This window comes from Thunnus albacares, chromosome 11 (genome assembly GCF_914725855.1).
Source record: "Thunnus albacares chromosome 11, fThuAlb1.1, whole genome shotgun sequence".
Classification (NCBI taxonomy): Eukaryota; Metazoa; Chordata; class Actinopteri; order Scombriformes; family Scombridae; genus Thunnus; species Thunnus albacares.
Genome location: NC_058116.1, coordinates 25,752,055 through 25,780,032, shown reverse-complemented (window position 1 = coordinate 25,780,032; position 27,978 = coordinate 25,752,055). Strand labels below are relative to the sequence as shown.

General features: G+C 39.0%; 1 protein-coding gene across 2 annotated transcripts; it reads right to left on the bottom strand.

Moving 5' to 3' along the window:
- Positions 1-24: 24 nt before the first annotated feature.
- Positions 25-27,070, bottom strand: ctdsp1 (CTD (carboxy-terminal domain, RNA polymerase II, polypeptide A) small phosphatase 1). 2 transcript variants are annotated; one of them, XM_044366831.1, is made up of 7 exons: positions 26,723-27,070; positions 16,508-16,656; positions 12,029-12,130; positions 5,785-5,841; positions 4,150-4,242; positions 2,036-2,221; positions 25-1,888 (listed from the first exon to the last, which is right to left on the bottom strand). In XM_044366831.1, exons 1-7 carry the CDS (start codon positions 26,793-26,795, stop codon positions 1,760-1,762), a joined length of 789 nt encoding a protein of 262 aa, XP_044222766.1. In that variant the 5' UTR covers positions 26,796-27,070; the 3' UTR covers positions 25-1,759. The 2 variants fall into 2 exon arrangements, with proteins under 2 accessions (XP_044222766.1, XP_044222765.1); XM_044366830.1 differs by lacking the exons at positions 16,508-16,656; positions 26,723-27,070 and adding an exon at positions 12,830-15,880.
- Positions 27,071-27,978: the final 908 nt, after the last annotated feature.

Sequence of the window (27,978 nt, the reverse complement as noted above, 5' to 3'; positions counted from 1 at the left end):
AAAACATGCTTTATTGATGCAAGGTAAAAATATCTGTAGTTGTTTTATTTTTATTTTTTTTTCAATCTTAACATTTATCAGCAGCAATTGAGAAACTCACTTGTTTTTAACCAGTTTCTTTACTTGAGTCACAACGTTAATACTCATCTTGCATACAGTAAAAAAGTTAAATCATTATTTCAAGACAGATTATGTTTTCTCGTGTATTGTCAAAGTTTCTTTTTTAAAATCTTAAACTGATGTAAATATTCACACTGACGCAATCACACTGAAACCCACACGCACACATACAGATATACACACTCGCTCCAGACTCAGGCAAATTAAATCAGAGCTAGAACATGTCTGGCTCAAGCTTCCCCTATCAAACTGAATATACAGATCAATAAGGTAGCACACTTGGCTCCATTTACTGTCATGCATGAAAAAGCTCGGATTCAAGTTTACCAACAGGAGGCGTCAGTGTGTGCTTTAAATCAAATGTCAGATTTATCTATGACACCTGAGCAGGTCACAACCTCCTCCTGCACACATGAACATTATTGCATTATTGATAGGCGGCACGCTGAGGTGGCCAATTCAGCTAAAAACTCAAAACATAAAATAACATTTGATAAAATAACATTAAAACCAAATCGAAACGATTGCCTAAAATCGAATATATTGTATGTACAAAAATAATCTCACCACTTCTGCAATGGTGACTCTGTGTCTGAAAGGTCCAATTAGATCAGTGTGCAGTCAGTCTGTTATCTAAATGTCTGCGAGATCCAGACTTATAGTTATATATTTTGCTTTTTAAAAATGTGTTGGTTATGTTAAGTATGAAGTTAACTGAACTGGGCATTAGAATAAATCTAAAAGTGTTATTACACATTAAAAATTAGATTCAAATCAGTAATATTAGGATTTAGTGATTATATTAAACATTATCAATCATCTGTAAATGTAGTGAATAAGGACTAAATTCAATGGCAGTAGGCTACCATATATGGTTTTTAATGATAACAGTTTGGTTTCTTTTCAATCTCAACCTACAGAGGCCAAGCTCTCCACACAAACAGTGTTTGTAGCTTTTCAGAGATATACAGTTACTTGGAGCACATGAAAATGTGCAGTTTGTCTTGAAATGTGTCAAAAATGTGCGAGAAATTATTAACCCAAAATTCTCTTAAGTTAATGATTGTCTTTACTACATATTTGGCCATTTAAGGTACAAAAAAAAGTAAGTTAACCTCAAGGTACAATCTTCCAGGAACAGTTTCATGAGTTGTTATTTTCTGTGTGAGATATATTAATTACAAAATGCTACATTGTACTGACATGAAAACTATGCTATGTTGTTCATTTGTAGAATGGCACTGAACTGTTCACACAATCTAGGTTTACAGCACACTTACATACAGTAGGTCATTGCTGTCACAACAACAGCAACACACTAGCTGCACTGCAAAAGATCTATAGAAATCATTTAATCTCATATTCAGTTTTTATCTAGCATTATGAAAAAAAAAGAAAGAAAATCTGTCTCTGGGATTAGATTACTGTCAATGCTGAAGTACCAAAACCCACCGGAAGACTGCTTTCACCTTTTTTTAAACAATAAACTGTTAGAGTGGAACACTAGATTAAATGACAGGCATTTTTTGCAGTGTGGTCCTTGTACTGGGAAGCAGCGTGGAGCCTGCGGCCCACCAGCCTCCATGGCCCCGTGACGACAGCTGCTGGTGATTATTTTCATCCTAGTATCCTGCCTCTGTTAACTTGAAGTCCTCTGCTGCTTGAGAATATCATAGATGTCGTCCACTTTGCTTAGTCTCTCAAAGAAGGGGATAAGATCGAGGAGCTCGGTGTCTGACATGTCGTCAAACCAGGACGCTACAGGAACCTGCAGGATTTGAAAAGCAGGATATGGTAGAATCAGAAAAAAACTTAATAGTATACCATAATAATTAATGTTAACAAGGAAAACTGCTATAATTAAGAGATGCTGAATAATCAGTGTATTGCAGAAAAAGAAATATAAGCAGCGTACTGCGTTGTCAGGGTGGAAGATGTAGGAGGCTGGGGAGTTGTCGATGATGATGACCTTGTTGAGGTCTCTTCCTAAACGGCTCAGGTCTTTTACATAGTTCCCTTTGTGGAAGACACACGACTCCCGGAAGAGACGGCTCCGGAAGGCCCCCCATTTGTCCAACAGGTCCGACACAGGATCTGCGTACTACAGCAGCAGGAGAAACAGAATGGCTGTCTATAAATAGTGCTGAGCTATGTTTGTACATAACTATGGACATACAGTTAATATGTATGGATGTGTTAATTTAAAGATAAGATAAGAAGAGGAAAGAATTTAACCATTTTGAAAAAGTAGATTTATAGATCAGAGGTTAAACTTGCATTAAATTTCCATTCATTTTCTATCCCGCTTATCCTCTAGAAGGTCGTGGGGGAGCTGGAGCCAGTCTTGGCTGACATTTGACGAGAGGCGGGGTACACCACCGGCCAAGTCGCCAGTCAGTCAACTACAGGCAATTTAGAGTCGCCAATTAACCTAACCTGCACGTGTTTGGTCTCTGGGAGGAAGCCAGAGCACCTGGAGAGAATCCTTTGGAGGCACGAGGAGAACATACAAACTCCACACAGACACCCCATTTACATCTGGCATTAAAATGTGATCTGTATCTGGATACGTTATCTGGACAAGGGAAAACGCATGTTTTTGCAAAGCGTAAATGCACTCAGAACGCATTGTGATACAATCTGTACAGTGTGATGACATTCATAAGACAAAAAAAAAAAAAAATCAACCCAATAAGCTGAAAGGTCACCTTCCTGCCAGCTAAAGAAGACCCTGCAAAAGCTACAAGTAGCTCAAAGTCTTCTTTAGGAAAAAGTGATTTAGAAAGGAATGATAGCAAGTCCTCCAGCTCTGCTTGATACATTTGCATATTGAGATGCAGGCACAACTGAGAGAACGAGAATACATTTTAATACCAGGTGTAAATGCAAATACACATGGATTGAATGTCATTATCCAGACAATATATCCAAATACATATCACATGTTAATACCAGTTGTGAATAGGGCCAGTATAGCCCTGGCCGGCCCATAGGTTTGAACCCAGAACCTTCCTGCTGTGAGGCAACAGTGCTAATCACGACATCACCACATTAAAAATGCATTAACTAATTCTTAGCTAATGTGTTAGCAAACAGTTGTCTGTTTAGACATCCAGCAAACATGGAGCAACATTATCACTGAAAAACATTGTTGATAAAGAGTTGGCCATAAAACCAAAACACTCTCAAGACCTTGAGGAGATTAGAGTTGGGTGATAATTATTCATCACTATGAGCAACATCTTTCACATACACATAATCATTTGATCCATTGTTTATATAAAAATATCGATTATAGCGGCTTTAAAACTAGAGTTGAGGTTTGACATGACCAACACTGCATCTGTGTAATTTGTGTGCTGGTTTGGAGATGAAGCAGAGGGAACAGCCTCCCTATCAATGTGCAAAACTGTAACTCAGTTATGCATATTGTGCCTTGGTCTGTTAGTAATAAAAGTACTTTACAAGATGTTTTTTAAGTAAGCCTTTTTTTAACTTGCCCCTTGCACAATGTGAGCATGGCATGCATCGCCAGCGGAGTGAAAAGTGACATGAAAGACATCAGAGCAGCATTTGATTTCATTCAATGCACCCAAAATATACCCAATAATACTGTCAAGTGCTTCAGACAAACATGGCTAATAAAGCATTATATATATATATATGTAGGTGTTTTTCAGTGTATAATGACTGACCGAATGCTTCTCTAAGTTAAGTCAAGGATAAGGTAACAGAGTTTGAAGTAAATGATAGAGGTTAAAATATCTGTGCAATCTCCTGACAGGTATCATAAATATATCTGGTGTGAGGGTGTATGTGTTAAGTCGCCTATAAATCACATCCAAAAATGAGGCTGGGCTTCCAGTAATTCTAAGCGTAATGTTTTGAAACAACAGGTGTGACTTTCCACATAAAGTCTGGACAGGTGGACACTGTTTATATCCATTTGCCATATGCCATCCAGTCTGCATTATGCTGTCAAATTATAACCAGCGGATACTGTATGTGGGCTGAAAACAGCAGTCTGACCTTGGATAAACTTGCGGTGAACAAAACACACTCGAACAATTCTCCCATCCTCTTGAGGAATTCATCAACGTGGGGTCTCTTTAACACATAAACCTGGGTGGAGACACAAAAAAAAGGACATGAATATGAAATCTGAAATGAATGAGACCTTTTTATTAAATTAAAGCAGAAGACCAATAGATGCCCTCATATGCACCTGTGCTCGCTAGTCAATTTAAACATAACAGAGCCAGGTATCTATGTACGCTAAATTATGTTGTCTCTACTCACTTCTGTCATTATTCAGAGAAAAGAAATAATAAAAAATGTATGGTGTCACCCACTGTGAGCTAGGGTTGGGTGATGCCTACCGAATAGGAATATGACAATGTCCACAATGAAACATCACAATGGACGATGATATTGTTGTTGGTGGGGGCAGGGAGGGTAAAACATTACCTTCACTTCACCTGGTTCACTGTCTCCACTGCTGTCTCTGTCTCTCCCCACCCTCAGTGAAGCACAGAGAGCAGAGGACAGGAGAGAAACTAGCACAACCATAAATGACAGCAAAACGCAGTAGACTCTCATACTGAGCTGAAATGAAACGAGTGCACATAAATTAGGTAAATAACATAAATAAACGTAGTCTCTACTGCGTTTTGCTGTCAGTGGTGGAGACAGTGAACCAGGTGAAGTGAAGATAACATTTTACTCTTGTTGATGACGACTACACTCGTTACGTTACTGTAAGTGCAATAAAAGCTTTGCAAGTAAAAATCCAATAAGAGTAATAATTATCAATGTAATCTGTGCAAAAGAAGAACAGAGTAGTCGATGACTGTCAGCCATTGTCCATCGGCCCAACCCTACTGTGAGCATTGTTTCCTTTTGTATGTCGATAATTGTATGTTGCTATAGTGACATTAAATTAATGCACAAGTAAAGCTGTAATATTTAAATGAACAAAGACTTCCTGTAAACACCCCGACAGGACTTCATAACTACTTCCACTAAGATGCCGGCGGCCTTGTTTCTGAACCAAGTCATCCCGAATAGGCTTTCCCCACTTTTAACAAGCCTATCCTGGATTACTTGAAACAGACCCAGGCCCTTTGGACAACAAAGCTCCTCTGTCTTCTGGCAGGCCCAGCAAAGCAGACTGCAGTTACCCTTTAAAGCCTGCAGGGAATAGTCACTGCTGTTGCCATGCGCCAATGAACGGGGCATAATATGCGCCACAGACCGAGATTGATGGCCAGTGATTTCTGAGAAGCCTGCCAGGGTTTCCTCATTTCGTCAGGCCACTGAAATAGCCACCTGCTGCTTGGAGCCATCAACAGAGCAGGCTACAGCTACTGTCAGGGTGCACAGTGCACAAAGATTTTTTTACTTTTACCCCTTTATTTTTGAGCTTTGGATGGTGTATAACACATATTCTGGTTGCTGGTATGTTGTATTTAAAGTACAATGAGAATCAGTACTTATAAAATTGTGCTCTGCATCAATCCTGCTTGCACAAACACATCTTTGGGGCTTTTAGCAGGAAGTCTAGAGAGCATCTACAAAAGCGTAACTTCTTTGATGGCTGCTTTATCCTTCAACATTAAAACAATATGTGAGACAGACAGCCAGTTAAACATATCAAGTGCATACCTGGTGAACTGTTCCATCAATTTCCACTGGAATGATAAAATCAGCATTGTTCACTGGCTGTCGAAAACAAAAGCAGGAGTATTAAACACACACACACAAAAAAGAGAAATTTTCAGATTATCTTCAAAGAAAACCAACAGTGGCCATTAATTAGAGGAGGAGATGTGTTACATAGAAGACGCAACCTCAGCGTCTTGTAAATAACACAACACTGCAAATAACATGACTCTTGTTACTTCCATCACTGAAATACAGGCATTACAGAAAGTGACAAGGCTCATAAATATATGTGATTTACGTAGGTGGTTATCACACAGGAAATATGCCTCTCAAATGTTAGCATCATCACATGCATATTCTATATAAGGCATGACACCATGGCCTAAATCGGTATACCATGAGGTAATGCAAGCGAGGCCGAATGAGTTTAACATCAATCATAAACAGAATGTTTGAGTTTGCATTTACAATTAATTCACAGTATTTCACAATGTCGTCTCCTGCTGATTCAAATGTTTGAATAACACATGAGTTAATTAACTAAATTTTCTTTTATGATTTCTTTGTTGTTGGGTTTTTTTTGGACTCAGATTCCACAGGTATGAATTTGTGGCAATAATAGTTTGAATTTGAACTAAAGCACATTCTCCAGTGCCAGAAATACAAATGCTAATCCAGTTTCTCAGTGTTGTTTCTGTTCTGGTTTAATTCTTAAGTATTTTTGCCTTGTTAAGAGTTTAATTTTCTACACGAGCAACTCTCCATTATTTTACAGTGAGCAGGAAATGTACACTCAGTCAGTGTAAGCTCAGGGGCTAAGCAGCCATTCCAACACACTAACCCACTTCCACCCCCCATTCAGAAATAACTGATTTGCTATGCATAGCAGCAAAGCTTTGAAACATTCAATTTGTAAGTTATTATTCACTTTTAAAAAGAAAATATTTTTCCTGGCACTGAAAGTACGAGGAACCTAATGTTTCTGTAAAGATTATTATTATTATTCCCCTATGCCATTGCATTTTTGAGGGGCTTGGGATGCTCGAAAACTCACAAGAATTGACACACACGTCAGAACTGGTGAAAACTGAGAAGTTCAGTAGTGATTGGGCTCAGGCATGGCCAGTGGGCTGCAGAGCGCCCTCAAATGCAGGGCCATGTTGGGATAAAGTTGCTTGGATGTTCGTGAAATTTGGTGGGATCATTGCTCTCATCATTCTGGATACAGATACATATTTTTTTAAAATGTTTTTGCCTGACAAGAAGTCAGCCATTTTGGATTTTGTGCATCAATTTTGATTTTACGAACACATGCCACATGAACATGTTTGATGCCTTTAGGATACACAAAAACTCACAAAACTTTGCAGCCATGTTCGAACTAGTAAGTATTTCGATTTGATATTACAATTGGGTACAGGCATGGCACGTCAGCTCTATAGCGCCCTCTTATTACTTTTAGCATTTTTGAGGTGTTGCAAATGCATCAGAAGTGGTGTAACTTGATTTCTGATATGGGTCTTGGGCTTGGTTGTGCCAAAATTGCTCTAGGGTGCCCCCTAGAAAATTTCAAAGTCAAAGCCCCCGCCTTTAAATTTCAATTTTAAAAAAAGCCTCTTTGTCAGCCATTTTAAATTTACTGTGCAATTCTTTTGCACTTTGAAGCCATTTACAGGCATTGTATTTTAACAAACTTCTCTTAGAGAATTAACCCGAGTGACTTAAAATTTAGTCGGTGACATCTAAAGACCTTTGTGATGCTAAATTGCGAAGCCCTTGACGTTCCGTGCCAGTCAATTTTGCCCAAAACATGAAACAGGAAGTTGTTGTAACTTGACTTAACATTGTCCAATCTGCCCAAAATTTCTCATGCTTGTTAAGAGTCCAGGCCTGAACACATCTACATGTCAATATTGAGTCATAGTCATAGCAAGACCTACTGACAACAGGATGTTAGCCTTAAATGACAAACATCCGATTTACATGAAATTTACATGGTGTGGTTTACACATGATATACAGCAACATGATGTATAATTGCACATTTATGCACGAGGCACAACAGCGTAACTTTAAATTTCCCAACATGCTGGCAGGATCAGTCAGGATCTAATGTTAATTAATGTTCTGTGTTCTTCAACACATCCAAAAGGTCAGCTGTTACACACACACAGTCCAGGTTCATTCAGTGAAACTGTTTGGAGTACAGCAGCCGTCCTCCTGATAAATCCTGAGCTCCATTGTGTCGAACAACACAGCAAAACTAAAATCTGTAGTCAGCAACTTGACAGGACAAAGGAAACTATCCAGCAATGTTTAGCTTCTAAAATATATTTTTTTAGACAGACAAGCAAAAAACAAGTTATTTTCTGGTTTTGGTTTAATTTCTGTTCCAATTGCTGATTTAGAGAGGAAAATAGGTTACAGGAAGTGGATTTTGTTTTTTAAATTCACATGAAAATGGAAAGAAAAACAAAATAATGCATCTCTTTATCCTGTTATCAAAAAACTTGAACACAACTTTGGATGGAGGGCTCATGGACTGGGAGGCAGCAATGCCCATCCCGTGCCTAGTGCGACGGAAAATAGAGGATGTCAGTTGAGTAGGCGGTCTAGTGCATACACACTGCTAAAAGAATGGGGTCACATGTGGCCCAGATCACCTCTGAATGTGGTCTGAGTGATCAGATTTCAATGCATCCTCAGTGTGTCTTGGGTGCGTTTACACCTGTACTTACAGCTGTCCACTTGTGATTGATCACCTAAGATGCATGTTAATGCCAGGTGTAAACAGGACTATAGTTCATCAAATGTATACTCTCAGTCCTGCTAAGAGTGAGCTCTGTTTGGGGCTCCACTGAAAACACCCCCTGAGTACATTATTGAAACTGTTCGCACCAATTCATTTTGAAAGAGCAACAACCAATGGTGAAACTCCAACACTAGGCCGGTCGACCAATGGTGTAACTTCAGCCAATAATGATTTACTTTCTATTTGGATGTTCCAATTAAACGAAAATATATGTTGACATATTTGCCTATTTTTTTATTACTTGGAGGTTGAACTGGTAACAGGTTGTGTGCTTTACATAGTAATGGAGGCAGTTAACAAAACATTTCTTTCCTAAAGAATTCAAAGTGGGAAATCTTTAGCTGTAAAAAGGCAAGTAAGCCACCATTAACAAAAGGTGGGCTCGTCTGACTACTCTACTGCAGAACCAGACAGATTCTGCATGAGGTTGTCTATAATTTGAGTGTAAGATGTCTTATGGTTGATACTTAATGCTTGACTATTCGGCAATGTACACTGTCAAGCAACTTCTTTGTGCAGGTGTGCTTAATTTTTTTTTTTTAGTTGCATATAAAATGTGACTGTTTTCTATACTTTTCAGAAAAGTCACACAACTTACTAACTCTCCTTTACCTTTCACACACAACCAACCCCGAAACTGTGTTATCTCATGCTATTTTTAGTATGTGTGTCAAACTTATAATGAGTTTTATTATCCACCTTGTGTTAAACATGGAATTCACAGAGTATGAGCCTGTTTACACATAGCTAGTGGCGATATCCAGTGACATCCTTAAGGACACTCTGTGATCTGAGAAGGACTAAACACCACATGGCATTCATTACATAATTGGTCGTGACACAGGAGCCTTGACTTTTGGCATTGATTACTTTGTTCACTGAATGCTACCTTAAAAGGTATCAAACTGATCAAAAGGAAGGCAGTTATTTGTAGACACAATGTAAAGCCAAATGCAGTCTCTGAAATCATCTTTACATACAGTGTATTACTATTAATGTTGATATAATAATTTTATATATGAACACTTTGCTAATTATAGCGTGCAGAGATTCTATTTCAAAATGTTTGTTTTTTTCTTAAAATCATATGAAATATACACTAATTATATATAGATTATTCAAGTTAGTACTGTATTTAGAAGCCATTTTTTTCTTTCAGGTTATATTAACATCTTTATTGTTGAGAAAAATTGTTGGGATTTTTTACCTAAGTGTAGTGGTACATTATAACTACCAGCTGAGTATTTACTGTTCTTTAGCAAATGTATTTTCCTTTGTAGCAAATCTGATCTCTTAATCTGATTTTAATTGTTTGTTTTATCTAACTTTGATTTTAGGGTGTAGGTGTTTTTTTACATCAGGATTCCGAAGCATCCCACATGTGCCACCATGTGTTTATGTGGCACATAGGTCTAGTTCCTTAAGTGTAAAAATAAGTCATGTGCCTTCTACAAATATGCAAAATGATGTAGCGTAAATCCCTTTGCTATTTTTGCCTACCTTTGGCAAGTAGATTGTTTGCTTTGATAGTCAATGTGGAAGCCTAACAGCAGATTCTTAATGTGTGCATCCTAGCATTTTTTGTACTTACAAGCCGAGAGAATTATAAAGGAAATAAGAATTAAATATAATAAAATTTATTAATTATTTTAAATAAAACATTTGCAAGCAGTCCAGATTTCCAGGTGACTGTATAGTCTCTAAGTAGGCAAGACAATTATTGCTACCCATCTTGATATACTGTATATCCATTCAGATAGTTTGATGGTTGAATAGCATAAATCAAGATTTCCCAAGAATTCTCGCCAAAATCGGCTCCCCTTTCCCAAGAAAAATAACTGCAGGAATCCAGGATTTTTAGTATGTATGTGCTTGTGTGTTCATGTGTTCAAGACAGAAAGGAAAAAAGACGCCTTCTCCAAACCTCATCAATGGGAGCATGCAACTGTCATAACTTAATACTAAGCTTGCATTGCCAAGAAAACACCATAATACAACTTTTCAGCTTAAGGAGTTTCTTCCAGTTACTTTTTCTGCTAAAATCGAAGCTTACTGTTGAGCTGTGTCGCACAGTATTTTTTCCAATTTAAATAGAAACAGAAAATTTTTCAACTTTCCCCCCCTAGTGTTTCCAAGTGGTATTATTGTTTGCGCCACTGTCGCAAAGACAACCGGATTGCTTTCCTTTTTCTTCAGAGCTTAACTGTTAGCTCCATGAAGAAATGATCAACACCACTTTATCATAACAGAATATAGTAACTTTCATCACTGCTCATTTTAGAGAGGCAACTGCAAGAAAACATGTTCTTTGTTTAGATTATTAAACGGACAACGGATCATTTGTTTGTTTCTGGCTGCTAGCGTTAGTTAGCATTTGCAACATGGCTAATGCTAGCTACACTAGCTCATAATAGCAGCCAGAAACAAACAGTTAAATGTTCATTTTGTCCTGGCTGGCTCCTTGCAGCTCCTGATTTGTTTTCTGGCTGCTAGCGCTCGCTAGCGTTTGCGGGAAACAATATGGCTAACACTATCCTCTTCCTCTTTTGATTGCGAAATGGTTGACACACTTGCTTTGTGCCGCAAGTCGAGCCTGCGAGTTCCCAGGAGATCGTACCCATGACAGACAGAATTGCGAGGCTTATAGGGAACCAACACAGACGGTGTCATTATTCTATAGCCATTACACTGTGCAATCAACATTTACTTCATAACGATAAAGTAAAGCAAAAAAAGTTGTCTATTTCCACTTTAAGTGTGAATCAAGCAGAGTGCAAAATCTGTAAACAAAATTATGTAGATGGTTCAGCACGTGGCTTAATCAGACAAGCAGGTCTCTATCACTAAATCACGGTAGAGAGGCATTTAAGAGGTGGAACATAACATGGCTGCATGTGATGGATTTCATTTTATTGCTACTGCACAAAGGAATAACCTCAGGTCAGCACTATAAAGATGGTCAAAAGCTTATACCTTATATCTGTATTTAAAATTGAAATTTCATTTATGACAAAAAAATCCTGGTTTTCTCAGAGAAAAGTAACATATTGCTAGGAGAGTAAAAATTTTCACAGCCCAGAAAAAAACAAAAAAAAACAAACTGTGGCAGACAACATAGTTTGGCTCCACTCACTCACTCGCACCAATCCAACCATGGGACACAGAGAGGATTGAATTACAAGCAACATATACACGGCCAATCACCAATTTTTGCTAGGTCTGACTAATTTTTCTACAGACAAAACAAATAAATGTGTATTTTTTAATTTGGTGAGCTGTCCCTTTAATTGTCTCTTTTGAATACTTTTCATTAGAAATATCAGTATATATAACGGTGTATGCTAGTAGCTGATCATCTGTCAGTGACCCCATAAGGTATACAATATACAGTATATGTATGAGAAAGTAGGTGTAGTCACACAGGACAACTTACCTTAAATGAACTATGCACTAGTGTTTCATCCAAATCAATGACCACACAGATCTTCCCTGCATCATTCGATTTCATCCGTGGGAGCAGTGGTTTTGCTGGTACCTGAAAATAAAAAGTGTTAAAAGAGTTAAGACCTGAAGCTCATTTGTAGAAAAGTTTCCCATCATTAAAAAGCTCTTTTAAGTTTTCAATTCCACAATATGAGCAGCAGCTACAATGTCCGAGTGATTGCTTTAAACATACACTTGATATTACCATCTCAATATGTTGTTCATTGTATGTGAGTCTGTGTGTCTTGTCACTTAAGAGACTGAATTGTGTTGTGGTGTTCTGATGATGGGTCACAGGAAACCCTGGATGCTACAGCTGCTGCCACGGTGATGGAGCATGTAAATATCACCATACTGTGTCTCATCCTTCAACAAGTGGTCAGAGATCAGTGTTTGTTAATGCGATTCCAATTCTAAAAACAAGTTGGTATGACCTAACAAGCTGTTTGTAACACTGAGTAACTCATGCTTGTGTTTGTCCCAGCGGAGTGAACGGCCACGTGATAATAATGGCAGAGCTTGAGTTTGACACAGATACCGTTCAATCTGCCAAGCTGAATACTCCTGTAACTTGTTGACTGCCACGGTTGGTAGTTCAGTCTTAATTGTGTCAAAACAGACAAACAGTATTAACAGCACATTTGCCTTGATTATGGGATAATTTAAAGTTTCACCCACAGTTCTGAAAACACAAATTAATTTCCTCCAGTACTTCACAGAAATGGTGCAGATACTTTACTACTTGTAATACCTGCGGTGGAATGCAGTACTCGCATTCACAAGGCTCATAGGATTCATCGTCGCTGTTCTCCTCCTCTGAATCCTCCGTCCTGTTCACTTGCGTGTGCGCGTCTTGCTCTGGGACGACACTGTGAATAATACCTTGAGGTGGTGAAATTTTATTTAACTCACAGTCATCGTCTGATTCTGGAGTTTGTTCCACAACAGAGCAGTCCTCATTCAGTTCAGTAACGTCAGTAATTTCAAATCTGACTGTTTTGAACTCCTCCGGGCAAATTTCAGGGGCTTGAACATCCTGTAACTGAGTCTCTTTTGGGGATAAAAGGGCATCTTCTCCCTCGTTCCTAGAAGCATCCCCATTGATTATCTGCTCGTATGAACTTTCTTCCTCAACAAATCCATTCAGGGCTTGTTTGACAGATGACTGAATGCTATTGATCTGATATGCATAGTATTCCTCAACACCTGGATCATACATCTCATCTTCATCATCTGTAAGCGACCAATACGACTCGTTCTCTGGAAACTCACTAAATTCTTTGTCTTCATCACTGTAGACTGTATCAGGCTGCTCGTCTTTGGGTTCTTCTTTGTCATCTTCTCTGCCATCGGTAACAATTGTCTGTACATCATCAATCATGGAGTTATTCTCATCAGTAGATTCATAACTTTGTGCAACAAAGATACTGTCCTCATATGCATCACCTTCAACAGAGATGTCTTCTGCACACGGCGCACTCATAATCTCATTACCAGAGGACGGGCAGACCTCGGCTTCTTGTTCATTAAAGATTTCAGAAGCATAATTCTCAGATGCACAAGCTTCTCCATCAGAGGTTTCTTCATCCTTTTCTGCCTCAGAGTCCACATAATGCTCTGCATAAAGGGCCTCATCAAAAGCAGATTCATTTTCTTCAACTTCATCCTCTCCTAAACTTGATTCTGATTCTGCTTTCCATTCTCCAGATTGTTTCTCTGACTCACAAGACTCATAAGAGGTGTCATCACTCGGACTTAAGTCTCCCTCTTTGCATGCTTCTTCAGGAGCATCAGAACATGCATCAGTCTCCTGTTCATCGATTTCCTTTTTGATTTCTTTCACTTGTACCTTAGCTTGCTTTTCTTCAACATACAGGCGGTCATGGATATCTCCCCCATCAAAGCAGGAGACGTAATGCTGCTTTTGTGCAAAAGCATAGCCAAAATAGTCAGATCTGTCAAATAAATCAAAGTAATCCTCAATAACAATATCAACAGTGGGAGTTTTCGTCTGATCGTTATAATTTTCATTCATATTGCTTTGCTCTATGTCTTCGTCGTCATCTTCAAAAGATTCCCACTGGGTCTGCTCATCACTTGAATCTTCCTGAGTTCCTTTTTCAGATTCACCAGATGAATCAGAGGAGGGGTCAGAAGGAATACTGCCATCAGGACAAGTCTTAAAGGATTTGGTTTCAATAGATGAGCAGTCTGAGGAGGCATCTTCTTCAGTGTAAAACTCTGTGCTGTCAAAGTTGCACTGCTCTGATGCAGCACATTGTTCAGTTGTTTCATACTCTTGGTTTGTTTCAGAATCTGTTTCAGAGTCGAAGTTTTCTTTAGTGTCCAGGTGTTTCTCAAGGCATTCGCTTTCAAGGGAAACATGTTCACCGTCATCAAAATAAACTTTTACAGGTGTCTTGAAATGCAATGAATTTACATCTTCTGTTAATCCGCAGGACTCTTCATCACTGACCTCTGTTTCATTTTCCTCATCCTTTTCTTCAGGCAGATAACCCTCATCATCGTCATTTGTGCATTCAATTTGATTTTGAATTTCGTCATACTCACAAAGTCCAGTGCCACCGTACAATAGGTCCACTGAATCAGAGATGTTAGGTGTGAAACCTGACATCTCACATTGCTCAGAGTCGTCTGTTGACGTGTCTGACTCAGAGTCAAAGCACTCAAACTGCTGATCAGTAGGTTCGTATTGTTGCAGTAACTCGAGGTGGTCTGCACACTCGAGGTGGTCTGTGCACTCAGGTATGAAATCAGACGTTTCACACTGCCCAAAAATGTCACAGTTCACTGCCAATTTATCTGCCTCAAAGTCAAAAGACTCAAACTGTTGATCAGAGGGCTTACATTGCTGAAATAATTGGAGGTGTTCTGCACAGTGTTCACAGCAAGAACTACATTTGGAAGCTACGCTATGATTAGCACAGTGCTCAGAGGACTTGCAAGGTTTAAAACACTCACAGTGCTGAGCACATTCATCAAATGGCTGGCTTAACCCTGAAGTTTCACACTTATCAAGGGTCTTGTCAGATTCAAAAAATCCATCACTTGATGAGTATTGCTCAAAGCTCTCGGTGAGTCCATTGCAATATGTACAGGATTCAGCCTCATCTGTAAAATTTTGATTCATGTCGAAATGTTCCACGCAAAGTATAGAAGGGTCCATGTCTCTGCTGACAGTCTGCTCAGTATATTCCACAAGGACCTCCAAGTCAAGCTCAGCACTTCCCTTTGAAGGGCTGGTTAAATCTTCAGCTTCTGTTAACTTGGGAACCTTGCATTGTTCAGCAAGCATGGCTTCAGTAGACAGCATCTCTTCGCAAGAGACTTCAGTTTGCTCAGTGTTTTCCAAATACATCATGAAAATTATTTCTGCACTATGTTCACTCAGAGTTTATACTTCATGTATTAGGTCAGGGTCTTGCTGTCTCTAAGGATCCTGCAGAGTCCAAGTGAAAAATGACTGCCAGGTAACTGTAGGGTCCATGCAAAGTGGATATTCTCACAGCTGGTGGGGGGAGTCACTGAAAGTGCAGCCCTCTTGAAAGAGTAACAGCAACAGGAGCAGCATGCACGTTGACATGACAGGTTGTCACAACCAAAACTGAGACTAGCACTTGACTCGACCCTCCCTTTGCCAGAGACCGGGCAATTTATTTTGGGAAGACGTGACGAATAACTTCTGGAATATCAAATCTCTATAAAAAGGCTGAACTAAGGCATAAATTTGAAACTGACACCTGAGAACGTCTTGACCACTTGATCTCTGGTCCATAACTGCCAAAAGCCATGTTGTTTTCCAAGAACATATTCAGTTAAACCATAGGAGTTATTGTCAATTAACAGCACTGTCTTAGCATAAGTAAACATTGTGAAAATTCACATTTTCACATTCAAGCACCCGTTACACAATAATTCATTAGTTTCAACGGATAAACTATTTTATAATTGTTTATGAGTTTATAACATTAAACCTAATGAATACAAATCCAGAAAGGTTTGCTAGGGGCACATACTCTTAATCGCTTGACACCATATTTGTATTACAGTGTTCTACTGTAACACAGCTACTGTTGGTACCTCAGTAGCAGATGGTGATTTTACAAAGCACAGATCCTCCAGTCAGATGGCCGCTTCGGTAACATTTACGCTATTTCCGCCCTTCTTGTGACGCAGTCATATTGATTGATGTCTGAACATGGAGTACTTTCCAACACTGCAGTGCATTAGCTCCCAGCCCAGGAGAGATGCTCTTGTAAACATGAAAAGCCTTGAGCCAGGAAAACATGTGTTTTACACATCACATGGCTGTCAATCATGCAAACCACATGCTGCTCAAAGATGGTGAAGAGTGGGTGGGGGGTGAGAGAAAGTTAATATCATAGGGAAGGGTGAGAGATGGACTTACTTTTGACAGGGTCCCATTTTCTTCTACCAATAGGGGGGCATTGTTTTTTACTGGAGGTGGCTCTGTTTCCTTGTGACATAGACAGCAGAAGAGACTGTGGAAAAGGCCTCTGCTGCGAGGCTTCTTTGAGGAGGAAACTTCACTGGCACCTGGAACAGAGCGTGACAGAGGAGAAAAGAAACATAAGGCATGATGCTCATACTTTCCTAACAACAAACCATTCCCATTTATTATCTGCTCATACTGATTTCAATACCTCAACTCAGGGAAGTGGCTGCTATTGACTCCACTACTCTTTTATTTTTCAATTTAAAATCTATAAACCAGTGGGGATCATTCTTGCATGAGTAGCATCAAATACATGCATACTACATACTATTTGGACTTTTTTAATACCAACTTTAACTATTTTGTTATTTAGGTAATTGTGTTGCTACAGTTTTATGTAATCAGTAAGCAAGAAATAGTATTTAGTGTGTTTCTGGCCAGGATGCAATCCATCTCATGGCGTCAGTATTAGCACCCCTGCTGAGCCAGTGCATCTGATCGCTGCATCATTCCTGCAGACGGAAGACTTCTGTCAGTAGGACTCCTGCTGTGTTCTGACATGTTGTGTATTTCTTGACTATGGCTATTTAAGTTGTGCAGCAAAAGGTTAAAAGACATTGCATAACAAAATATATGTCTACATTTCAGACCCAAAGATAGTCAGGTGAAGACATCCTGGACCAGTTTCAATTCCAATGCAGATTTTGTTGTTCTAAATACCAGAAGTTTGCTTAAAAAGATCACAGTTGTTTCACTACAGAATGATTGGCATTGAACATATTTAAACAAACCGTTTTTATACCCATTTCTCTTGTTTATTGGTTGTTCAGTGCATATTTTTGTGATAAATGTGCAAAACAAAACTGCCACTGCAATACTTCCAGAGGAACGGTAGACGACAGTTTTTTCTATACTGCATAACATGAACAACATTAAGAAGAAGGAATGTCATGCAGTAAAAACTAACATATTATTTTACAAGTATTGTATATATTATGAGCACTTTTACCTGCTGTTTCATAGGACATCAGCCAGGATTCTTTGACAAGACTATTTTTATATTAAAGGGCACATATGCAAATTTATAGGTCTATATTTTAATCTGGGGACCTACTAGAATATCTTTGCTTGATTTATAGTTCGAAGAACATACTGGCCGCTCTTGCTCCTGTATCTTTAAGGTCGCCCTACCAAGGAGACCACTCTGTTCTGATTGGCCGGCTCTGGAAGCTGCCCCTCGGGAGGCTTCCGCCATCTCCGGAGGCTACATCAATAAAACGTGAAACAAAGAGTAGTAGTGACATTTCACTACTTCTCGCTCTTTACTCGAAATGTCAACTTCTCAAATACATTCATGCATGCTTGAGCTAAAATCCGACCCAAAATGTGAGAGTATATCAAGGCGAACAACACGTGGAAAGACCGGAACGGATGGCCATTTATGGGAATGCGCGACAATCTGACATCAGCTTGTTGGAAAGGTAGAAAAAAAGCATTGCAAACGAAGCGTTCGGAGCAGGTTGAAGTCTGGGCTTTTGCAGGGAACATTTCTACATACGTTCACTTCAAGTTTTGGAACTTTGACCATGTTAACATAGATATTCGACATCATAACATTATATAAATAACTAAATCACAAATTGCATGATATGTTCCCTTTAAGAACTTTTAGAATCACTGCTACCATTAAGTAAAATCAAAAAACAGGCTAAATCAGTTTATTATGTTGAATTGATAATGACCATATCATAAAAGAAATACAGATTTTGGAGACTTTTTGTCAAAATGTTTAAACTTTCTGTACAACATTTCTGTTTTTCCTTGTGTTATCTACCTTAACATCACTAACCACATGATATACTAACAGCTATTGGCAAACAAGTGGTAGAAAACATCCCACCAACTGGTGTCAGAGTGATGTGAGCCGGTGTTTACAAAGAAAGAAAAAACTCTGACGAACTAGCTGAGCCAAGATGGCCAGTCAGAGCTGTCAGCTCAGGCATTAGCATGCCGCTCAGACAAGACTAAATCTGTTGCCTCAGCATGGGGTGCATCACGGACCTGTCAGCCTGCTTTGGGTGTAAATGTGTGAAGACCACAAAAGTAGCACCGGTGAGCAATTGCACCAGGCAATGAATAAAACTGCAGAAACACCAGACAATGATAAAATCGAGTTGTTTTTTTTGTAATGCTATCAAATGTTTGTTTACATCAGTACATGCTGATATTTTGATTTTAAGACCAGCACGCACAAAAAAACCCCAAAATTTTTCATCCATAACTTTCACCTATAACTCTTAAATTGGGGCTTTAATGTGTTCTGTAGGTTTACTGTGTGGATGTGTTATGTAGCATGTATGACGCTTGCTGTTTTCATCACCACATTATATTTACTGTATTTATAATAATTCCATAATAACTTAGGTTAAGAGCTGGGGAATTTAAATATAGAATACAAAAATCCAAGAAACCTGAAAATACCTGCCAAAAGGACTCACAAATTAGTGAATATACTCCATCACACATTTATCAAAGACTAACTCAACTCAACACACAGAGGAAAACTGCACTTCTGATTCTGCATTTTAAAAAAAAGATTCTTTATATTCAACTTTTTTGACCTTTCTACTCAGCCCGGTTTCAGCTTCATCTCCTGAGCAAGTCTGACCTACTTTGAAGTGTTATTCCCAGTGGCTTTGGCCTGTTGACCACTTCATTCAGCTGAGGCTGAAAGTGGACGAAGCCTTTAGAGAGTGGTCATTATGGCCTGGGTATGCTGGTTAGGACATACCTCACTGGTCCCAAGATAAAAGCTTTGTGTGCAAACACGTGTGAGGGAACTGGGCAGGTGAGGCTTGTAGTGTTAAAAAACATCACGCTGCTCGGTGCATTAACTCTTCTGATATTACACATCAGAGTGCTTAAAATAGCCCGCCAGAGCAGCTGCTGACAGCGGTTAATGATGAGACTCTATGTATATATATAGTGCTGCATACTTACACCAGGCCATAAACAGTCAAACTAAACCTTGTTGTGTCACCTACAACCAACAGCAGGAAATGGTTAAGCTGTGTGTTTACACTGTGCACGCATGCTTCAGTGCATTCATAGAAATTAAAATAATACTAAATTAAACCACTGACATTGTATATTCTACAACATTATATTATTCCTAAAGCTTCCTAATGAGAACATCCACATTGCAAAAACATAAACAGACTTTGAGGCTGCAGAGATGGCACTGGCTCCTGATGGAATGAGTGAAGACCCAAAATAAGAGGAGGTCACAAAGTGCAAACCGAAAGCCATTTCAACGGCTTTAATTTTGGTTTCTAACATGATGCAGGAGATAGATGAGATGATTTGATATCCACACAAGTCATCTGCAAGATAACCGTGTGAGAGGGCAAATACAGGGAAATAGCAAGCCACGGTGGTTAAAGTTCAAACAATTCTTTGTTTTTTTTTTAGTGACCCTGGCTGGATTGGAACCAGGTCCACATCTAACCTCTGGGACACCAGGATGCCCCATTGTTTAAACTTTTTAACGACATTTCTATTTAGGAGTCAAAATAACACCCATTGTTTGAGTGGGTGTTGAATGCATCATTTTAATTTTAGCATAAGTAGTGACAAAAGTTACTACATCTATGAAAGTGAACAACAAGCAATAATCATTTCACTTGAAATCTAAGATTATGGGTCTTTAGTTGCAAGAAAGAGACTTGTAGTTGAAAAATGGCTTGAGGACAAGATGTCAATCATCAGATTCAATTCTCATGTCAAAAGTTCTGAGTTGCTAATTGTCCTTACGATCATGCTCATTATGGGATACGTTTTTGTTTACTGCAGCGGTCAGCAACAGCATAAAACAGGTGGGACAGGTGTGGACACAGTCCATGTTCACAAGCAGAAGAACCTATTTACGATTAACATTAGCTAATTAGCACTAAACATAAAGACAGCTGAGACTGATGGGAGTGTCTTAAGTTTTTCAGGTATTTGGTCACGAGGGGGACATGAATGTCTGCAGGGTCCGAAATTAACACCCACCGAGGGCCAAATGCGGGTAGATTTTCTGTTTGGCGATTAAATCTTAGAAGGCTATCCGCCACGCTGCTGGGTAAATATCTGTACCGAAATAGTCATGAAATAAAATATCTGGCACGATGGCTTGAAGGAAATTACTCATGTTTGTCTCTATACAGTGTAGACACACACACCATATGTGTTTTTTTAACGCGCATCTAAACAGTGCTGTGAAACTGTAGAAGCGCTCATACCGATACTGTGTCTACAGAAAGCAGAGCGTGAGCAGCACGTTTAGCAGAGCAGCAGCAGCTGCAGCAGCAGCAGCAGCGAGTGCCCCGCCTCTGTGTCTATATGCATGTAAAACTGTACATCAAAACTGTACTGTACAGCACTTTGCTCAACCACAGTTGTTTTTTTAAATGTGCTCTACAAAGAAATCTGATTTGATTATGTTAAAATCATTTTGCTTCAAATTTTGCTCTGGCTTCTTTGAGTTTGTCCTTTTTTGTAACACAAAAAGGCAAGACACCAGATGTCTGTACTAAATTTCATTGCAATACGTCAAATATTTGTTGAGATATTTCAGTCTGGACTAAAGTAGTGGACGACAGACCGACCAACGTTGCCATCCCTTGAACCCCGCTGCTAATGTGGCTAAAAATACAGTGGAAATGTGACATGGAGGTCCCATTTTCCCCAACAGAATGGGACACAGACGTTAGCAACTACAAATGAAAGTGTATGAGGTGTGTTATTATACTGTATCAAACTATGCTGATATAGCTCTAATGCGGAGGGTACATTGATGCACTTGTAGCATCGTCCACAGGTAAGGACGACATACCATGCACATCTGTATTTCTATATAGATACTGTATATAGAAGTCTATATTTTTATTCTGGGGCTGAATATCTTTGCATGATTTACAGTTCAAAAAACTCCTTATTTATCTTATACTGGCTCCTTATGCAGCTTTTCAGTTCAGCCTCTGTCTAAAACAGGCCGTTTTAGCTCCTGCCTATTTAAAGCCCAACAGCGTTCTGATTGGTCAACTCCCCGAGGCTGTGTCTCAGCCGAGTTTCGGTGGCTCAGGAGGCTATGTAAACAAACGACAGTAGTAGGATATAGAAAATAACGTAAGTGGACAATGCAGATAACCCACGGAGCAACCTTAACAACCACAGGAACAAAGACTATCAACAGACGGCCGTGGGCCTGGGCTTTTGACTTTCAGGGAGCATTTTTACATACGTTCACCACAAGTTTTGGAATCTTGTTTAACACAGACATCCAACATTATAACGGTAAATCACAAAAAGTATAATATGTCCCTTTCAAAAGATTATGGGCGGGTGTATTTGAAACCCTTTCGTGTATTCTTATATTATCCTCTGTCCAATAGTTTGTTTACTTGGCTCAAAAATGGACAGTATACAATCTGTTACTGTAGACTACAGCTCTATCATCAGTTCATTGATAAGTGATGACAGGAAAATCTGCTCCAAATGTGTTCAGCATTGGGGCACCAGCGAGTACAACATGTGTTGTTAAGTCTGTGTCAGGCAGAAAATCACCTGTGAAGCTCTGTGCAGACAATGTTGATATGTGTCGGTCAGTTCCTGATCTGTAGGTGGGTCATTTACACTGGATGCTGGACCAGGGGCAACCTTTTCACACTGATACTGGACCCATATTAAAGGGCAACACGATGATCATAGTCCCTGCAACCAGATTTTAAAGTGCAAGGGGGAAGATACAAGCATTTCATTTATTGCACTGTTGTGATTAATTATTTTGTTTATTAAGGTCCACATGTATAATTAGGTAGCAAAAATGTGTAAGAACTAACTAACTATTCTGCAACCCTTCTTTTACATTCCTCACACCTCCCCGTTCAAGAGGTTGAGACACTGATAATGAGGTTACAGCATTTCCGTGGGCCAGCAACGACCTCGCGCCACATCAGCATGTTTTAGCCTACTTAGTTGAAAGCAGGCTTATCTGGGACCCTTTCAGGCTAGGCATGCTGGTATACTTGGCTGCTTCTATTCCTATCCAGACACTGAAAGAATTAGGCCTCCCACGACCGACTTTCCGCCGCTCTGACACCCGATATTCTGTTACAATCTGACAACTTGCTTCGCGCCCCTCCAGAGCAGATGGTATGGCAGGTTCATGGCGGCCAAACTTGTCTTAGGTCAGGTCAGATTTTCGTTTAAACATTTTTGCATCTCAATGTATCCACTTTAGTCAGACAAAAAAACAACTGTAGTTTATTACAATTACAGTTTCTGTACTGACTTTAGTGCACAGGAAAATATTATTTGTTATTGAATTATCTAGAACAGCGCTGTCACTGCTATAAAAAGAAAAACATATAAACACAGACATTTTATGACGAGTTTATTGAGTTGAACCATCTGCAATGCCCCAATTGGCTGCGGCGACTCATGAAATGAAATTAAAGAAGGGCAGAAGACATCTCCTCTTTCCTTTTTCTTTGGCCCCTCACTTCTGTGTGGCAGCCATGTTTTGGACTCGTAACCTCTTGGCAAAGAGGAAGTCATCTGAGATGAGGCACAAGTTGAGATGAGGTACAAGTTGTCTTGTACCATGGAACACATCCATCCAAGCTTGTACTTGTAAACTGGACGGTGCTGCCACCTTCTGACTGAATTCAGTTTTACAGCAGAATCACTGCACAGTTACAGTATGCACAGTTAAACACTAGCTGGGTTGCACTGGTAAATGAATCCTTTATCAAATACTATTAGGTTTACATTTCAACATTTGCAAGAAACTAAAGGCTAAAATAACTACAACTGTCTATCACCTCAGAAGGCAGTTTTTAGTGTCAGCCTAACTAATGTTCACAAAATGAGCTGCATCATATATGAAATGTTCATTAAATGTATCCGACACATTCAGTTAACAGCTGTAGTCTCACCAGCCACTTATCCAAATACTGAAGGTCCTGATTCAGACCAGACCAGATTAAAATGTTGATATCATATGAATCAAAAGGTTCTTAAAGTGATGTGAGGTGATCAGCTGATCATTTCTCTAGGCGAGAGTTTCACAGTCCACTATAAAATGGAACCGGCTGTTTGAACACATCCCCACTGGATGATCAATTTAACTATTCAATTACAAATTCAGTGCCTCTTATCATACATTGTCTCCTTTCATTCAATCACCACAGACTGATGGCTGGCTCGTGCTGCTACTATTTTTCAAGTCTTATCAAGTCAAAACCATCTTCACTATCTTCAACGATCGATTGTGAGAACAAGTACATGATTGGAGTCACAGAGATAGTTTGAAATCTAACCACGATTTAATAAAACTGACAGCAACGACATCTCCAAAGAAGAAAGAAAAGAACTGACAAACCTCAAATCTTCAACCCATGTTCATAAAAAACTATGAAAACGGCCATATTATGCATGAATAATCTCAATTATATGAGCACTTAATTACTGAATTGAGTCTAGATGTAAAATGTTCCTGACTTTATCAACATTTTCAGCTATTAAATACTTTTCAAGCAGTATTTATGATGTTGTTATAAGCTAATAACTATAGAAAGGCCTTAAATCTGAGTAAACAAGTGAGAATTCTTCCGTAAAACTGTAAACTGAAGAAAATAAATGATTTGCTCGACTGAATTTCATTCACTGACAATTGAAATGAACCTTGAACCTTGAAATATGCACATTATTGATCCCTGTTGGGAAATTTTTCCTCTGCGCTTTCGGCCATCTGTGAGGAAACAGCATCCAACTGTCATCCTGGCAACAGCAGGAATATTCCCGATGCTTCATCTTTATATCTTTTGGTTTGGGAGGAACGCCGAAGCCAAGGCAGATAAACTCAGGACTTTTCCTCCTATAGAGAAAACAATGCTATATCCACTGAAATCCAGGTGATATCACTAATTCAGATATCTGGAATGGTCTATCTTTGTGGCACTGACACTGGTGACAAGCAGAAGTCTGTATAGAAAAAGCAGACTACTTGAAAATGTCATGTTAGGATGGAAGTGAGCCTGCTAATAGAGAATATATTAGAGCATAATGACAAAGAGAGAAATAAGGAACATTTTATAGAGATGAGACGATTATATGGTTTCCCTGATACGATCTAATGAAGCTAGAAGTAATTAATCTAGTCTGGGAACGCTTCATTCATCGTCTGTATTGCAGGATTACGCTGAGCTCGATTATGCCACAGGCTTTAGTCTCAGTTCTCTGATGCCTGACCATGTGAGAGTGCAGATCGTTTCCACAAACACTGCTCAGTGTTCTTCTGTGGAAATAACAGACTCACTGTATTTGTGAAGTCTAGGACTGAGATTTATGCCAGACATTTGGGAAAACACCAACAGTATCAGTTCAGTATCATAATTTGAGGGAAATAAAATGTCAGAAAATGGTGAAAAATGTTGTAACTGTTCCCAGAGCCCAGGTTAACGTCTTCAAGCGTCAGTTTACTGTCATAGATAACTAAAGAAATATTCACATTTTAGAAGCTGGAATCAGATAATTTGGACTTTTTTTTCTTCTTAAAAACGATTAACCAACTAACATCATATAATAGTTGGCAACTAATCAATGAATCGCCTAATTGTTGCAGCTCAACGATATAATATACAACAATAATATAACACAGTCTGCATACCGAGTACTTAACGTTTAATACTTTCAGTACATTTTGCTGATAATACTTCGGGATGGGAGTCATGTCTTGTAAAGCAGAGAGGTGAAACAGTTACCAGAAGAACAGTCATCTAACAGGTCGCTGCAATACTTTCTCTTTCTGATTTGAATTTCATTTTCAAGAATAACTTGCAGTGTAATATAAATACAGTCAAACAGAAAATAGTAAAGATCTACAAGGAACGAAGGAAGGAGGACATCTGTAAGAAACTAAAGCTTAGAAATTCAAATCAAAGACGATTATTATACAGAACCATATAAAGTTTAATTTACAGAGAAGGCAAAGGTCCCTGTGTGCTCAGGTAAAAGCTGCTACTTTACTGCTGGCAGATATAAAAGTATTCCTGAAGAGCAACGTTTATGTGTTTTATTTTGTGATCTTGGTGTTGTGGAGGATGAATTTCTAATGTATTTCATTGCCTTTTGTACAGCGACTTGAGGAACTATTTGTTTAAAAAAAGATCCAGTTGAAAGATCCTGGCTGGCTTTATTTTGTGTTTAGCGAGATTTATAGGAGACGCTTGGCTGCGAAGACAGAGAACACTGTATCCATCATAACAGGACGTTTCTTCCATGTAAACTAAATATTCAGAAATGTCCTCTTTTTAAATCTACAACATAGATTGAACATAAATTATGATGATCTGTCATGTGGCCATCCTAGTTATTATTGTTTAGTGTATTGTAGCCCACATGGACACTTAAATAAACAAACCAATCAATCAGTCTGTACTTTTACTTGCGCAACATTTTCAATTCAGGACTTTTACTTGTAATTGAGTATTTTTAGACGTAAAGGATCTGCCTACTTCCTCCACCACTGGCAATACATGCTGTCATAATTATGTCCATTGTAGGATCATTATGTGTTCATTTTGCTTAAAAAAAACACTTCTTTGGGACAACTTAAAGAGATAAAAATGAACTGAAGCAACTCAACTTCAAAGTCCAAAACAATAACAGTGACCTGTCAGAGCCTCTGACCCCGCCCCTTTGAATAGACACATATTTCTGATGTTTTATCGTTATCACATTCAGCATTAAGTCTACGCGGAACACAACTAAAAGCCAGCGACTCTCTTTTAAGTTTACAGACTAAACGTTTAAATCCAAATAACCACCTCTCTCTCTCTTTTTTATCTTTCTTTCTGTAAATCTCCTCAGCGGCTGCCCGTGGCTACACGGCCTACCCGCAAGGCTAGAAAACTTCACTCAAAGCTAGTCAAAATGTTTGGCTACAGCAATGTCATTCAAGGGCGTGAAAGTTTCTCTAAATGAGAAGGGGACGGTAAGGTGCTTCAAAGAGCAAGAGTTGACATTTGTGACACGGTGGCGTCCTGAAAGCTCCGCTGCCCGGTGCTTCGCGGACATTGTCATGCGCAGCTGAATAGTTCAGAAAACTTTCCTCAAACTCACCTTCCTCACGACAAGCCGCATTTTCCTCCTCCTCTCTTCTTACTTGCGTGATTATCGACGGCGAATGGTCCATATTATTATCAGTCACTCAAAGGCAATGATGTTAATACTGTATAAATTTAGTTCGAGGAGTTATGGCCAAAACAAAAAAAAAAAAAAAAAAGTTTTTATATTTTGCCACTCCCTGTCTGCAAACACGCATACTGAGCGTAAAAAGTGAAGTAACAATCTAGAGAAAAGAACAGCGTACAAAACAAACCGTATCGGTGCAGGCTACCTTAAAAAAAACAAAGGTTAAAAGTGTCTAAAAGTTTTTTTTTTCCTAAAAGTTAGACGTTGAAGAAGTTCATCAATTTGACCATGCTACCATGGCTTTGACGGTTTCAAGGAAGCCCCGTTCTTAAAGCCACAATGCAGCTGTGAAGCTTTCCACGAAATGTCACCGGGGCTTTTAACGGTTTACTCGTTTTTAGGTGTATCGTTATGGAGGTAAATGTTGTGGGGACGTTTCATTTGTTTTCTGCTTTTCTTCGGGATAGTTTTCTTAATTCGGCGATTAGAAACGCCGAGACACGTCGGCTTAATTTTCGTGTTAATAGAGAATATGGTTACAGGTTTTTTTAACTTTTATGTGAGACGTTGCTCGTTACGTGTTTTTTAAAGTTTGTTTAAGTTGACGTGAGACGGCGGGCAGCCTTGAAACCGACCGAGGGAAAAAGAGGAAGTTAGGGACCGTCTTTAAAGTGCCCACACCTAAGATCAGAGAGACTTTCTTCTCCTGTAAGAGTCTCCCTAAAGATCTTCCCCTCATATAAGCAAGCAGGTATTTTTAAATTGTATTATATTAATTATTTTTTGATTGCTTTGATCAGTTTTCCAGCGGTGGAAAGCAACTATAAGTGCATTTACTCAAGTAAATACAATTTTTGAGGTATTTCTACTCCACCACATTTCAAAGAACATTACTTTTTAGGTCGACCAGTATTTCTTTACATTTTTATATATTCTGCTAATGTTGCTCATTACTGTTTTTAATTATACAGACGGGTAACAAATTAAAGGAAAAACTGGTACAGGTCTGACCACCACAGTGAGGGGATCTAGTAGCTCTGTTATGCTGGCATGGTTTGCGTCCACTTGTCTGCTTCGAGGGAAAGGTCATTGCAAATCAATACAAAGTTGTGATCACCTTTATCCTATGATGAAACATTTCTATCTTGATGGATGACAATCCCCAATTCACAGGGCACGAGGGG

Coding starts and splice junctions, on each gene's coding strand:
- ctdsp1 (XM_044366830.1), bottom strand. CDS start 15,460: ATGATGTATTTGGAAAACACTGAGCAAACTGAAGTCTCTTGCGAAGAG. Junction 5,842..12,028: donor TAGTGCATAGTTCATTTAAG/GTAAGTTGTCCT, acceptor TGTTTTCGACAG/CCAGTGAACAATGCTGATTT. Junction 1,889..2,035: donor TCTTCCACCCTGACAACGCA/GTACGCTGCTTA, acceptor CAAATCCTGCAG/GTTCCTGTAGCGTCCTGGTT.